Consider the following 13,784-nt stretch of genomic DNA (forward strand, 5'->3'; position numbering starts at 1 on the left):
ATTATAAACCTCCTTGTCCAATTTTGGTAACGTGGACGGAACGGCAGGCTTATCTCAGTGAGATCGTGGATCGTTGATTAATTGCAACACAGCAAAAATACAATTATTACCCAATGATAAAAGGGACTGTCCAGTCAAGGTTGTAATCAAATATCTACTTTATTATTGTCACAACAGGCAGTTCTAGCAAACTACAAAATACAAACCAGCCTGTAAAGGAATGCAGAGGACAGACAGTTTCAAAGAAGGAAAAAGGGATGCACTCTGGATACTGGTAGGAGGGAGGTCAGTATAGTAATTAATCACAATAGTTCAAGGCTATTTGATTACAACACAAAGGGAGCAATGGGTTGTAAAATGTCACTAGGGGCCTTCGGAGAAGGACCAGGGGGACAGAACCACAATGTACCGTATGTTGTAGGCGCTCTTGGTGCTCAACAGGACCGAGTCGGTTTCAGGTCGCTTTGCAGCTTCTGCGACATAGTTCAAGAGGGGAGACAGCTGCGGTTATCAGGCGACAGTCCGTTCCGTGACTGAAACTGGTTGGACGGCTGCAGGCTGGCCAACACTGCGGCTCGGGTCAGGAATCGTCTTAGTGCTGGTTGGCGGTTCTGAAGCACTGGTCGAGGTGTCTCAGATGGCTTTAGCACCTGCGGCGTATCAACAGTCAGTGGTGCAGTTGTTTGCAACTCGAGGGGCTCGACTGGGTTGAAAATGTCCTTTAAGGCAGATGTTGGTAGATGCTTGTCGATGCACTCCTCCTAGATCCTTCACTGGGCTCGTGTTGTCCTTTAAGGTGGACGGCCCAAAGCTGAGGAGAGTGTTGCAGGCAGCTGCCTTGTCCTTTGTTCAGAGACTCTCTGGGACTTCCCTCCTAGGAAGCTTGCTTGCAGAGCCTAGCAGGGCACGCTGTGTGCTGGCTGGGTACTGGTTCTGGAACTTCTGGAGGGCCTTCTGGATTCAGTATCTCCCTCTGTTCCCTGTGAGATGTTTAGGGGAGGGATCTTGCTTCCCTCTTGGAGGTCCTGGCCTTTCTTCACTGGCGGAAGATGCAAGGCAGACTGTACCTTCAGCCAGCATCCACTGATGAGTTCTTCCTTCTGCTTCTGGTGAAGCCTTCAGGTGATCTGCCAAAAGAGGGGCTCATCCCTCTTTTAAAGCCAAATGGACCACAGAGATTGGTATAGGCTAAGCCTACCTTAATGAACCAATCCTGGGTCCCCTACAACAATCTCCTGTATGTGTGAATTCATAACCAGAGTGCTTTGCAACAGAAACGGTAAAGGGGTGAAAACATGTAATACTAAGTCCCATCCATCTTCCTGTCTGTTGCGGATCAAAGGGTCACTCTGATTAATCAAGCTCTCCGTGGTTCCTGATTAAATCGGCAGGTCTCCCTCGAAGCTGCGGTGAGACCAGGCTTTCTGACTCTGTCAATCCACATACTTATACCTTCTGAATGGGGTATCCATGTGGGGATGACTACTGTAAACATGCAGTCTCAGACATGACATTTCACTGTCAATCGATACTGAGGGTGGGAGCTGGCATATTGACTATGAAAGGGTGTTGGGGTTTCCTGTCTCCTTTGTTAGCCTCTGCAGCTAGGCCCCATGTGAACCATTTTGAATTAAACTCTGATTAGTATGTGAATGATGCCACCAGCTACATAGCTCAACAAAAGGGCAAGGGAGATCCATGGAGCCTTTGTTACGCTATTATGCTGGCCATGGCAGGGGGAAGGTTTGGCCCTCCCCTTTCTGAGATGACATGGTGTACTCCGGGCGGTCATATCCCAACTAAAAATGACAGGGGGGGGCTGCGCCTGTGGGCTGTGAACACCCAGAGTACACAGGTCTATGCGTATGTCGCACAGTGCGATGCATGGGAATATGTGTGCAGATTAGTCCCACACATTTATTACCATCTTTCAGTTTAATTTAAAAAATTTAAAAAAGCCCAGGTGAGCACACACCCACCGTGCGGATCGTCGAATTCCTCACAAGATGGCAGCAGGGAGATCTTGTGTCCCCCAGGATGTAGCGTCAGCCTGCAGATACCTTCTGCTGATGAGAGAGGGCAGCCAGAAGGTCTTGGGTCCCCCAGGATGCAGCATCCGCCGTTAGGTACCTTTTCCTGGTAAGAGACGGCAGCCGGGAGATGTTGGGTACCCCAGGATGTAGAGTCAGCCACCGGGTACCTTCTCCTGAGAGAGGGCAGCCCAGAGATCTTGGGTCCCCCAGGATGTAAAGTCAGCTTACTAGAGCTTATCATTTGCACTTTGCTGGAGCTGGTGCAGTAGCTAAGGTAGTTTATTTATTTATTTGATATGTAAGGAGTGCATCCACGCTGAAAAAAATTAAATCGCCCGCTCCTCCACAGGACACAACATAGGTTGGAGGAGAAATAGGAGGGAGTGGGAAAAGTAAGGGATCAAGGAAGAAGAGCATCCTATGTCAGAGAAGCAGGACAGCCATTAGACTGACATGACGTTGATGCGTCTTCCAGCTCCCATTGGTTTACATGCTTGCTTTTTAGAAGCAGTGGAGCGCATTTAGGAACAATAGGGTGCTAATGCACCTTATCCATAGAATTACCTCCTCGCTGGACCACGGAGGTTTACAAAAAAGAAAAAAAAAGTGACACTCCGTGGCCACGCCCCCTGATGACCAGGGGCGCGTGGGGAAAGGGGGTGGGGCGCCAATTCGCCCAGGGTGCTGCTGCCCCTAAGGCCGGCCCTGCTCATGGGAGTTGCAGTCCAAAACATCTGGTGAGCCAAAGGTTGCAGACCCTTGGCTAAACCACGAGAAAAAACTAATGTGAGCAAGGGGGAATGCTAGACTCAGTGCGGAAGGAGAGGTACAAACTGCGGAAAGAACAGATGAGTGCTGTGCTGTGCATGTTCCTAGTATGGCCCTGCCTGGAGTATGTGCCCAGCTGTGGGTGGCACAGCTCCAGAATGATGAAGACAGATTCGAAACACTCCAGAGACTGGCTACAAAAATACTTCAATATGTATGTACTGGAGTGTCGGTGGGGAGATATGAAAGAGCGCAGACCCTTATTGTCAACCCACGGGGCTAGAGTTTAAGATTTGAAATGGACGGGTGGAGTTTAGGACGTGCGATGTAAATGAACAAGCAGCCTCTTAGAAGAAGCGACGAGGAGAGTGAAAGGAAATACACGAAACAGGGCTGCAGTCGAAAACAGCAGAGCAAAGCTGGAGACCTGGTAACGCCTCCAGCAAGCAAATGGTAGACTGCTTGGGCCGGGCGGTCCTTATTCGCTGTCACACTGTGTTTGTAAATACGCTTCCTACATTAAAAGGGGGCCCTGCCGCTTTAAAAGCGATAACGTGAGAGCTCGCTTGGAGATGCCAGTGGGAGATCGCTCTATTTAAGCTGGGGAAATCGGGGACAGATGTTGGAGTCTGTGATGCTGAGCTGCGCGTGTTCGGCACATCTGGCGCGGGACCAGCAGGCCGGGGGCGGGGGGGGGGGGGGGGGGGGGTTGGGAAGCTCCAGCGTGTTCCTGGCCGAGCTCTCTCGCGTGTAACTGTCCTACACCGCTCGAGTACGAGCCGTGAACACGACCTCGCGCTTCGGGGAGACGTACTGTTGCCTTTTATGGAAGGGATTCTCACAGAGACGTTGGGAAACAGTTCAGGAGGCCGCTCATAGGGCGCCCGGGGAACGGCTGCAGAGACACGACTGGTTAGAGACAAAAACATAGCAGCAATTGGGTGAAGATGCTGAGGAATTAAACAGCCACTCAATTTGGGGGTCGTTTGGTTTGCTTTGGCTGCCCCTATGTTGCTATGGCAACCCGGAACTGACTTGGTAATAGTGTGATTTGACAGCTGGGGCATCGTTATCAGTAGAAATACAATTGGCATAGCGTGCAATTTTCACTGGTGGTAAAATGCTGCCAATTACAGTAGGGAAAATACCACGCAGCACAGTAAAATCCACCTTGCCAGAAAACCGTGGGTGTTAAATGACAACCAGTGATAAATATTTACTGCCAGTGGAAGCTGTGTTACCACTGGCTTTCCTCATAGTTGAACAAAGTAACCCCCTGCCATGGTTGAAATTACCACCTAAAGTAAGATCACCTGTGTGCTGGTCTTCACAAAAGTAAAAACAATAACCAGTGAGAAGACTGCATGGGCGGTACAGACTAGGGTAAAGAGGGGAAAGGGGTGTGCGCTGCTGGGGTGCCACGCCTGGGGTAAAGATGGGGAAGGGCTGTGTGCTGCTGGGGTGCCACGCCTGGGGTAAAGATGGGGAAGGGGTGTGCGCTGCTGGGGTGCCACGCCTGGGGTAAAGATGGGGAAGGGGTGTGCGCTGCTGGGGTGCCACGCCCGGGGTAAAGATGGGGAAGGGGTGTGCGCTGCTGGGGTGCCACGCCTGGGGTAAAGATGGGGAAGGGGTGTGCGCTGCTGGGGTGCCACGCCCGGGGTAAAGAGGGGAAAGGGGTGTGCGCTGCTGGGGTGCCACGCCTGGGGTAAAGATGGGGAAGGGCTGTGTGCTGCTGGGGTGCCACGCCTGGGGTAAAGATGGGGAAGGGGTGTGCGCTGCTGGGGTGCCACGCCCGGGGTAAAGATGGGGAAGGGGTGTGTGCTGCTGGGGTGCCACGCCTGGGGTAAAGATGGGGAAGGGGTGTGTGCTGCTGGGGTGCCACGCCTGGGGTAAAGATGGGGAAGGGGTGTGTGCTGCTGGGGTGCCACGCCTGGGGAAAAGATGGGGAAGGGGTGTGTGCTGCTGGGGTGCCACGCCTGGGGAAAAGATGGGGAAGGGGTGTGTGCTGCTGGGGTGCCACGCCTGGGGTAAAGATGGGGAAGGGGTGTGCGCTGCTGGGGTGCCACGCCTGGGGTAAAGATGGGGAAGGGGTGTGCGCTGCTGGGGTGCCACGCCTGGGGTAAAGATGGGGAAGGGGTGTGTGCTGCTGGGGTGCCACGCCCGGGGTAAAGATGGGGAAGGGGTGTGCGCTGCTGGGGTGCCACGCCCGGGGTAAAGATGGGGAAGGGGTGTGTGCTGCTGGGGTGCCACGCCTGGGGTAAAGATGGGGAAGTGGTGTGCGCTGCTGGGGTGCCACGCCCGGGGTAAAGATGGGGAAGGGGTGTGCGCTGCTGGGGTGCCACGCCCGGGGTAAAGATGGGGAAGGGGTGTGCGCTGCTGGGGTGCCACGCCCGGGGTAAAGATGGGGAAGGGGTGTGCGCTGCTGGGGTGCCACGCCTGGGGTAAAGATGGGGAAGGGGTGTGCGCTGCTGGGGTGCCACGCCCGGGGTAAAGATGGGGAAGGGGTGTGCGCTGCTGGGGTGCCACGCCCGGGGTAAAGATGGGGAAGGGGTGTGCTGCTGGGGTGCCACGCCCGGGGTAAAGTTGGGGAAGGGGTGTGTGCTGCTGGGGTGCCACGCCCGGGGTAAAGATGGGGAAGCGGTGTGCGCTGCTGGGGTGACACGCCCGGGGTAAAGATGGGGAAGGGGTGTGCGCTGCTGGGGTGCCACGCCCAGGGTAAAGATGGGGAAGGGGTGTGTGCTGCTGGGGTGCCACGCCCGGGGTAAAGATGGGGAAGGGGTGTGTGCTGCTGGGGTGCCACGCCCGGGGTAAAGATGGGGAAGGGGTGTGTGCTGCTGGGGTGCCACGCCCGGGGTAAAGATGGGGAACGGGTGTGTGCTGCTGGGGTGCCACGCCCGGGGTAAAGATGGGGAAGGGGTGTGTGCTGCTGGGGTGCCACACCCGGGGTAAAGATGGGGAAGGGGTGTGCGCTGCTGGGGTGCCACGCCCGGGGTAAAGATGGGGAAGGGGTGTGCGCTGCTGGGGTGCCACGCCCGGGGTAAAGTTGGGGAAGGGGTGTGTGCTGCTGGGGTGCCACGCCCGGGGTAAAGATGGGGAAGGGGTGTGCGCTGCTGGGGTGACACGCCCGGGGTAAAGATGGGGAAGGGGTGTGCGCTGCTGGGGTGCCACGCCCGGGGTAAAGATGGGGAAGGGGTGTGTGCTGCTGGGGTGCCACGCCTGGGGTAAAGATGGGGAAGGGGTGTGTGCTGCTGGGGTGCCACGCCCGGGGTAAAGATGGGGAAGGGGTGTGTGCTGCTGGGGTGCCACGCCCGGGGTAAAGATGGGGAACGGGTGTGTGCTGCTGGGGTGCCACGCCCGGGGTAAAGATGGGGAAGGGGTGTCTGCTGCTGGGGTGCCACGCCCGGGGTAAAGATGGGGAAGGGGTGTCTGCTGCTGGGGTGCCACGCCTAGGGTAAAGATGGGGAAGGGGTGTGCGCTGCTGGGGTGCCACGCCTACTGTAGAAGAGGTGAGGTGTGTGGATCAAGTGAGAGATCTTCCGGACTCAAAATCATGCCAGCAGGAGTTCGACTGAGGGGAGAGCGGGCAGGGTAGATACCAGCAAGCAGTGGCAGCACTGATGGTGCTTTGAGAAAGGGTGACGGGCACTTCCTGACCTCACAAGGGAGTAAGTTACAGCTACAGGGAGATGCATGGTACCGAAAGGGAGAGGGGACCGGGCAATCAGCCAGAAAATGTGTGTTTTGGCTGCTTGGGAGATGGAGATGAGTGCTAACCAGGGCGTGGAGGCTTGAAAACCTACCTCCGCGTGCCTCATTCAGACACAGCGCGTGCTCACGAATAGGCCAACCTGGATGCCTCGTGCCGGCCTAGGGTTACATTGACGGGCACTGATGGCTGCTGGAACTGTGTGAAGGCACCCTGAGAATATGTAGACCAATGTTGTTTGAATGCCTAAGAGAAGGAAAAGATGGTACGGGGCGTAACCACTAGGCTACTACGTTACACGTTGCATTGGGAAAAAATGGATTCTGAGTAACAGAGGAACTCCGTAAGGCGACTCTGTCCCACGCTGATAGGAATCGAGTTTAAGTCCTTCACCTCTTGCTGGAAAGGACTCTGTGACTTGGCATACTCGAAATGATGGGACTGGGTCTGACGGATGTACAGGTTCGTGAAAGTAACCTACTTTACAGGTCCACATTTTCACCAGGGGCGCTCGGGATAACTTCCTGTCTATCTCAGGCATCATCTGTGTTCATGACCAGTGCTGGAAATGGAAACCGTGTACTGGGAGAACCCTCTCTTCCTTAGACGTGTGGGTAGTGGGTAGGAGGGGAGTGGCTAAGTGTCATGTGCCCAGGCTAGGCCCCAGGTCTTCCTAGAACCCAATCCTGGCGATTTGCATAAAATCAATGTGCATTATGGGAGCATAAGAATGCCCACAATTTTAAATTTGAAACAGGTCTGATAGTGATTCAGTAAGAAACCCTTTTGAGCGAATAATGGGAGTTGGACTTTGCTGTTTTCATGGGTCACAATACTCACCCTAACAAAAAAAGTCTCTAAATGTAGGACATACACAAAAGTTTAGACAACTACAACACAGTATGTGAGGCTTTGGCTGTTTCTGTATTCAGCCTCCCGTGCTGAGTTGTCTCAAGCACGAGAGCTTGCCTTGAGGACCTATCTGGAGCTTTGCTCCTGGAGACCCAGGACTGTATCTCCCAGCAGCCCAGGAGTCAAGGAACAGCCCTGGTTTCTGCCTCAATCCGTTTTTAAGCTGCACAACCCAGACATACCCTGCCTGTCCTAAGCCCCTTCGTGCCATGTTTCATTGCTGCTTGGATCACGCAGTGTGTTGAACCCAGTCAACCCGCTCACAAACCCAATGCTCAATCAGCTCCTAGAAACCTGTCTCGACACTGCTGAGCCCCCAAAGACACAAAACCAAAGGCATTTGAAGAAGCCTTCTCTTTCTGGTCCCTCGTAAAGGACCTTAGTGACTTTCAAACCACCTTCTTTGACTTTTAAAAGACAAATCCATTAACATTGGCGTCTTAAATCATTTGCCTTCACTCCTGTCGTCACCCAGTCTGCCCCTCTATTCTCAAAGTCTGCATTCTTTGTGTCTCCTTTACAGAGGTGGGTCTCTAGTGTTTCTAATTAGTTGTGTGCATTGTTCGTTTTTATGCAGGTTCCTATTTTTTAGAACCTTGGTTGGACATTCTTTTATTTTCATAACACAGCACTATTGTTGTTTGTGTTGCAACTGTATCACCTCACACCCCTCCTAAAGCTATAGCCTGCCCCCGGCCCACGTTACCAAAAGAGGTGAAGTATGTATACCTGTTGAGCCATGCCTGTTTCAGCTTATGATGGGATCACTGCTGGCTTAGTAGTAGTGTGGGGCTGAGTAGGCAATTTAGACACTACTCATCCCTGTACTCTTGTAGCGCAGTAGTCATCTTGTCACAAATTATCACTGGTGGTAATTCTATACTGCAGGCTGAATTGCACAATGGCGGTGCAGCCAGCCTTCTAGATATGGCTGCAAAGTGATCTACCCAAAGTTGTATTTCTAAAGTAAATAGGGCCATGGTCTTCGAAAGTGACGCGACCCTGTGGCATCAGTAGAACAACAGAACACTCAAGTTTAACACCTTTTTGTGCGTACCAAAAAGTGTTCAATGAAGGCCTATCAGGGATGGGGATGTTCTCAACAAGAGGAGGACAGTCTCCTCCGCTTTACTAAACATATGGGGCCTGATTTACAAAGCGTTTTTCAAAGGGATTGCGCCATTGTAAAATATTTTGTAAATCAGGCCCACAGTGTCCAGGACTACCCCTAATGACCTAGCACTGGCACTGTGTTCCTGTCTGCAGCCCCATCCACCACGCTGCTTGAAAACACCCAGCCCCATGGGTGGTGGAGCTGCCCTGCATCGAGGGCCTTGCTGTGGTCTCGTCAGGCCCCTGTGGAAGGACCCTGGGAAAGGACAAGACCTCTATCTGGGCCTGTCCGGGCAAGGTGGGGCTCCACAGCATTGCCCCTTCTGGCAGGTAAGACCGCTCCCTGCTGCCTAATCCTGACACCCTCCCACCTTCCTCCCTTTGCCCTCCACCTGTTTCTGATGTTTGTGGTCGCCCACAGCAGCCCCACAACAGCCACCTCTGCCGATCGCTAGGCACCTACTGCGCTGCTATGACAGTAACGGACACTCATCAGACTTCATGCGGCCGCATTTAAGTCTACCAACAGTACCCGTGACTTTGTTTGGAAATTATTTGTTTTAAGTGTTTGAAATCAAAAGGATGCTGAGCTATACATGCTCTGGCTTTTTTCATGTCTTTACACAATGTTTTACTTAATTTGGAACCCAATATTCATTAAATGGGCAGCCTCTTCATGCTAAAAATGAAGCTTACAACAGTGTCCAGTTATTTTCACTTTATTTTAAATATTTTTTATTTTAATTAAAAACATGACTATGAAAGTAAAATGTGGTATTTATATCTCTTCCTTTTTACCTCTTCATTTTCAAGCTCAATTCTTATTGCTTACATATTATTCCACAGAATGGGCCTCATTCCGAGTATGGCGGTAAGGGATAGCGGCCACCGCTAACGAGAGCGGTGGCGGTAATCCCTTACCGCCATACTCCGAGTTCCCTTAGCGCCATGGTGCTTTTAACACCTGCTTTTAGCAGGCGTTAAATACCATGGCGCTAAGGGACCTTGATGTTAATTACGCCACCGTAATTTACGGTGGCGTAATTGACGCCTTCCCCACTCCCATTATGCCCTATGGGGCAAGAATGGGAATGGGGAAGGGTAAATGGGGATTGGGGAATTACCGCCCCGCCAACCTTGGAATGGGGCGGTAATTCCGCCAACCACCAAGGCGCTGCCGGTCCGGGTACGGCGTCAACCAAGGCGTTAATAGCGCCATTGGTTAGCGCCGTACTCGGAATGAGGCCCAATGTATTCATGAGGCAAACTTGTAGGTACCCGGAGCCTGGCAGAGGTATGCAGATGCGTTGAGGCACATCTGTAAGAGGCATGGGCCACTGGCGAGGCGCCACCCCAGCCATCTCTGTGTTTGCTGCAGATGAAAGCATAGTACACACCTGGCCTCCCCCTGAGGTGCCCGCGAGACAATCAGCATGAATCTAGCCCAATGACTAGAGCGCGCGCCCTAGGCCACGTTTCTGGCGTCTTACCTCTTGGGCGCACCAGGCACACACGGGGCTCACCGCCAAGCACTGCTTACAGGAACTCACGCCTCGCAGGGAGCAGATGCTGGAACCTGGAGGAGGAGGAGTTAGAGGTAAGTGTGGGAAGTACCTGAGAGATAACAATAGCGCTGCGTCATTAGAAGCTCCAGGCCGGGTAGTCGTGTAACCCTGCGGGCTCTCCCTGCGCTTGTCTTTATGGACAGCGTTTGACTGTGATGATTGAACTAGCCATGGAGGCTCGCATGCGGTCCTCCAGTCAGGCACCAAGTCAGTTTATCAGCATCACTAATGCATATGCAAATAAGCTCCCATAAAGTCACGTGGCAAGCAAATGCAGGACTGCGTTTTGCCTTTGGGGACAGTGAGCGGGTGCCCATGAACTAACCAATCAACACTGAGGTAGTGGGTGCACCAGGAGATGGAGTGATCTTGTGCGATGACAATGAGGCTGAAGTTGTGACGTACCGAAGGAGCAGAGGTGCAGGAGTGAGACTAGTGGAAGAAATACAGTTCATACAACAAACGTATGTATTACTTTGGGTGACTCCCCATAAACAAATGTGTGGTTGGGCCATTGCAAGCCTTGAGGAGGATTTTGCTGTGTCGCTCAACATATGTTGGGATGAAATCGCAGGATGATTCAGGACCACACAGAATGTTACAAATGGTGAAAAAGCCCATACTTTTATTGACTTTCAGAACCTCTTTACTTTAATATACTTAGAACGCGCACCACTGACCCTGAGGCTTAACAGCGCTCACAAAACAGGAAGATGACAAGACCACAGGGGGAAGTTCCAGAAAATACAAAACTTCAGCCGAGAATGATCTATCCCCAATGAGCACCCTCAGCGGGGGATTCAGCCAATCAGGAGACTAGGAACGCAGGCTGAATCTCCCGATGTTAGCCCGCATTCGAAGCCGCCTGATAGACGCTTCCCCTGTCTGCCATCTCCCCCCCCCACCCTGGACCCCTTTTTAACTAATTCCCCCTCCCCACTTTCCTCATTGTGGCAGCAGCACTTGCCGCCGCCACTGCTTCCTCTTCATCTTCTTCATGCATGAGGCTGCCATGAAAAGGGCAGGGGGGGGCTCCGTACGGAGCCCTGCCTTCCCTTTCCGTGGCAGCCATCTTTGAAAAGTCTTTTCATTCTGTGAATGGGATGGTGCGAGGCGTCCCATAAACCGAACAAAAATATGTTAAATTAGCCCTGTCCCAGCCCATGGGACGGGTGCTAATGGCGTTAACCACCCATTGCAGCCGTTTGGACGGGTGTTTAATGCCACATTACGATTTTCTGGAGGATCGTGTCCAGGCAGTTATTGGGTACATTTCTCTAAAATAAAGGAGGAGTCAGTCTGATGCCAGGCTCTTGAAATCAAGTAAGGAGCCTCGAACTCAACACGGCTCCCACCGGATACGCAATGTTAAGCTATGTTACGTTATCTGATATTTATACTGTGCCCATCACCGTCGTAGTAGTCTTAAAGTGCCTGACTTTGTCTAAGAAGTGGCGTTTTGCAACCTGGCCGGGCGTCTGCAGATCTTAGTCTGTGGGTAAGAAGGACGATTAGGAGGAGGGAAAGGAGACAGAGGGGCAAGGGAGTATGTTTGTGATAGTTGAGATGCATGTTTCTTAACTGTGATGAACTAAAAATAGCTTTAAGCCAAACTTTCAGGCGCGCCCAGTAGCTCATACTGATGCAGATCTTTTATGCAATGGCAGTAGTGAGACCAGATGGTGTTTGGTCCTAGATGTATGTGGTGTGTGGTTGCAGGATGGGCTTGAGATGTGCTCAAGCGGGCCTTTGTAGTTTGGAGGCTCTCAAAAGCTTAATTTTGTAGGAAACAATCTCCCTGGTCACAGAGAGAGCTTGGTTTTCCAAACCAGCTGGACAGATGCAACAACGCCAAGGGTTGGATGGTGATGGAAGTGTGCCTGGGGAAAACAGGGGTAAGAGGCGGCACAGGGGAAGACGAATTACGGATCGGAGGGAAGGTAAATTAGGTCCTCTAAGAACAGTCCTGACCGATGCATTGCGAGATGGACATGAATAAAGCCTAGTGATGGCCTCCTGGAGAAGGATTGGAATGATGTAGGGAAGTATGGTTGAGTCATGAGCCGTAATGTGTTCAGTTAGGTGGAATAGTGAAATGACGTATTACATGGGGACAAACATCAAGCTGCAAGCTACCAGTCAGACACAAGAACACCCATACTTCCCAAATTCCTCATGTGCACAAAGCACAAGCACCGGCACCGGCCAAGAGCCAACCACCACCGACCAACGGCCAGTGGCCAATGCAAGCCTTGAGGTATATGTGCACAAATATACAAATATGGATATATGAACATAAACATACATACACTTAGTTACACATATAAAATGCTAACTTTACATTTTTATATAGTGACTACCACTTAAACATTCGACCTCTAGCACTTCCATTTTTGGCACAAAAGCATGGATGTGAATGCAGAAAACATGATTTGCGGAGCATTAAAACAACGCAAATGTCCAAGATAGGTTCGATTTGACAAAAGTCTGTTCTAAGCCGAACGCACAATTCATAGCAGCAAGTTACTTATTGGTGATTGTGTGACGGATTGCCATTCGGCAAGGGTGTAGTAGCCCTGGAATTTATGAAGATTTTATTAAATAATAACACGGTGCAGGTAATTCTATCTATGAAAGGGTAACCTACTGATCAGATTTCCCTTTCATGGTTACAGGTCTTTAAATCGAAATATTATATAAATAATGATTATATATCGAAACTTTTATAATGACACATTTTTATAAAGAATGCACTTTTTTTCAGGGGGTCCCCCAACCCCCCATTTCTGACCCCTAAAAACTACCAATTTCCCACAAATATTTGACCCTTTACCCATCCCTAAATGCATTTTCTATAACATTTTTCGATATAAAATATTCGATATATGTTCTTGCTATATAAAATATTCGATATAAATAGTGTATATCCCCTTTCCAGGTCAAAAGTATGGTGTGCATCTATGCCCTGCTGCTTCATTACTCTGATTTGCAGCTGCAATGACAGCCAAGCCTCTGCAGTGCAGGGCTGCATTTAGTATATGCCCCCTGTAACAAAAAGTGTAATGATCATAAGCAGCCCATGAGGCTGGCAGGATACACTCTAAAATAAAGCAGTGCCTGAGTATAGGCGTGTTGCGTGGCACTACTTATGATCATGGCAGCCACATCCAATTTGACATTTCACTTTTGCCAACTCGTGTGAGCCAGCTGGCCAGAGTGTAAGGTGATGTGCATTCTGGCCAGACAGGCTGACCCTGCCAAATAACAGGACAGGAACCTGAATGGCCATGCCTCTTCTTTGATCTCTTTATGAGGGTAGGTGATGCCCTATGCCAGAGGTAGCTACCACCAGGCAGCTACCATGGACCTAGGTATCAAAGGCACAGACCCATTCAAAGGGAATAGCCTGGCACCAGGGTGCTGTATTTCTAAAGGCCTTTAATCCTAGTGAGAAGGGAGACGGCAGGGTTAGAGTATTCAGGAGGGCTATTTTCAGTGAAAGGAGACTTCCACCATTTTGTTTCTCTCTGCTTCACTCTCTCCTTCTTGTCCCTCCACTTCCTTTAGAGCAAAGGACTCTGGGTTTAAAGGAAGGAGTCTCCCACCACTTCTAGGATTCACCCTGAAACAACACCTGAGAGGGATTCACTGGACCTCTTTTGGGAGAGTTGTACTTTCCAAAGCCCT

The 13,784-nt window shown here is 51.4% G+C and overlaps 1 protein-coding gene across 1 annotated transcript in view; it reads right to left on the bottom strand.

Moving 5' to 3' along the window:
• ITGB3 (integrin subunit beta 3) overlaps positions 1 to 13,784 on the bottom strand; it is a 511,657-nt gene that overhangs the window by 414,775 nt on the left and 83,098 nt on the right. The window contains exon 2 of the mRNA XM_069634154.1: positions 10,023 to 10,108. Coding sequence (XP_069490255.1) covers positions 10,023 to 10,108 — 86 coding nt within the window. The remainder of the gene's footprint in view (positions 1 to 10,022; positions 10,109 to 13,784) is intronic.

This window comes from Ambystoma mexicanum, chromosome 13 (assembly GCF_040938575.1).
Source record: "Ambystoma mexicanum isolate Mex_15411 chromosome 13, UKY_AmexF1_1, whole genome shotgun sequence".
Taxonomy (NCBI): domain Eukaryota; kingdom Metazoa; phylum Chordata; class Amphibia; order Caudata; family Ambystomatidae; genus Ambystoma; species Ambystoma mexicanum.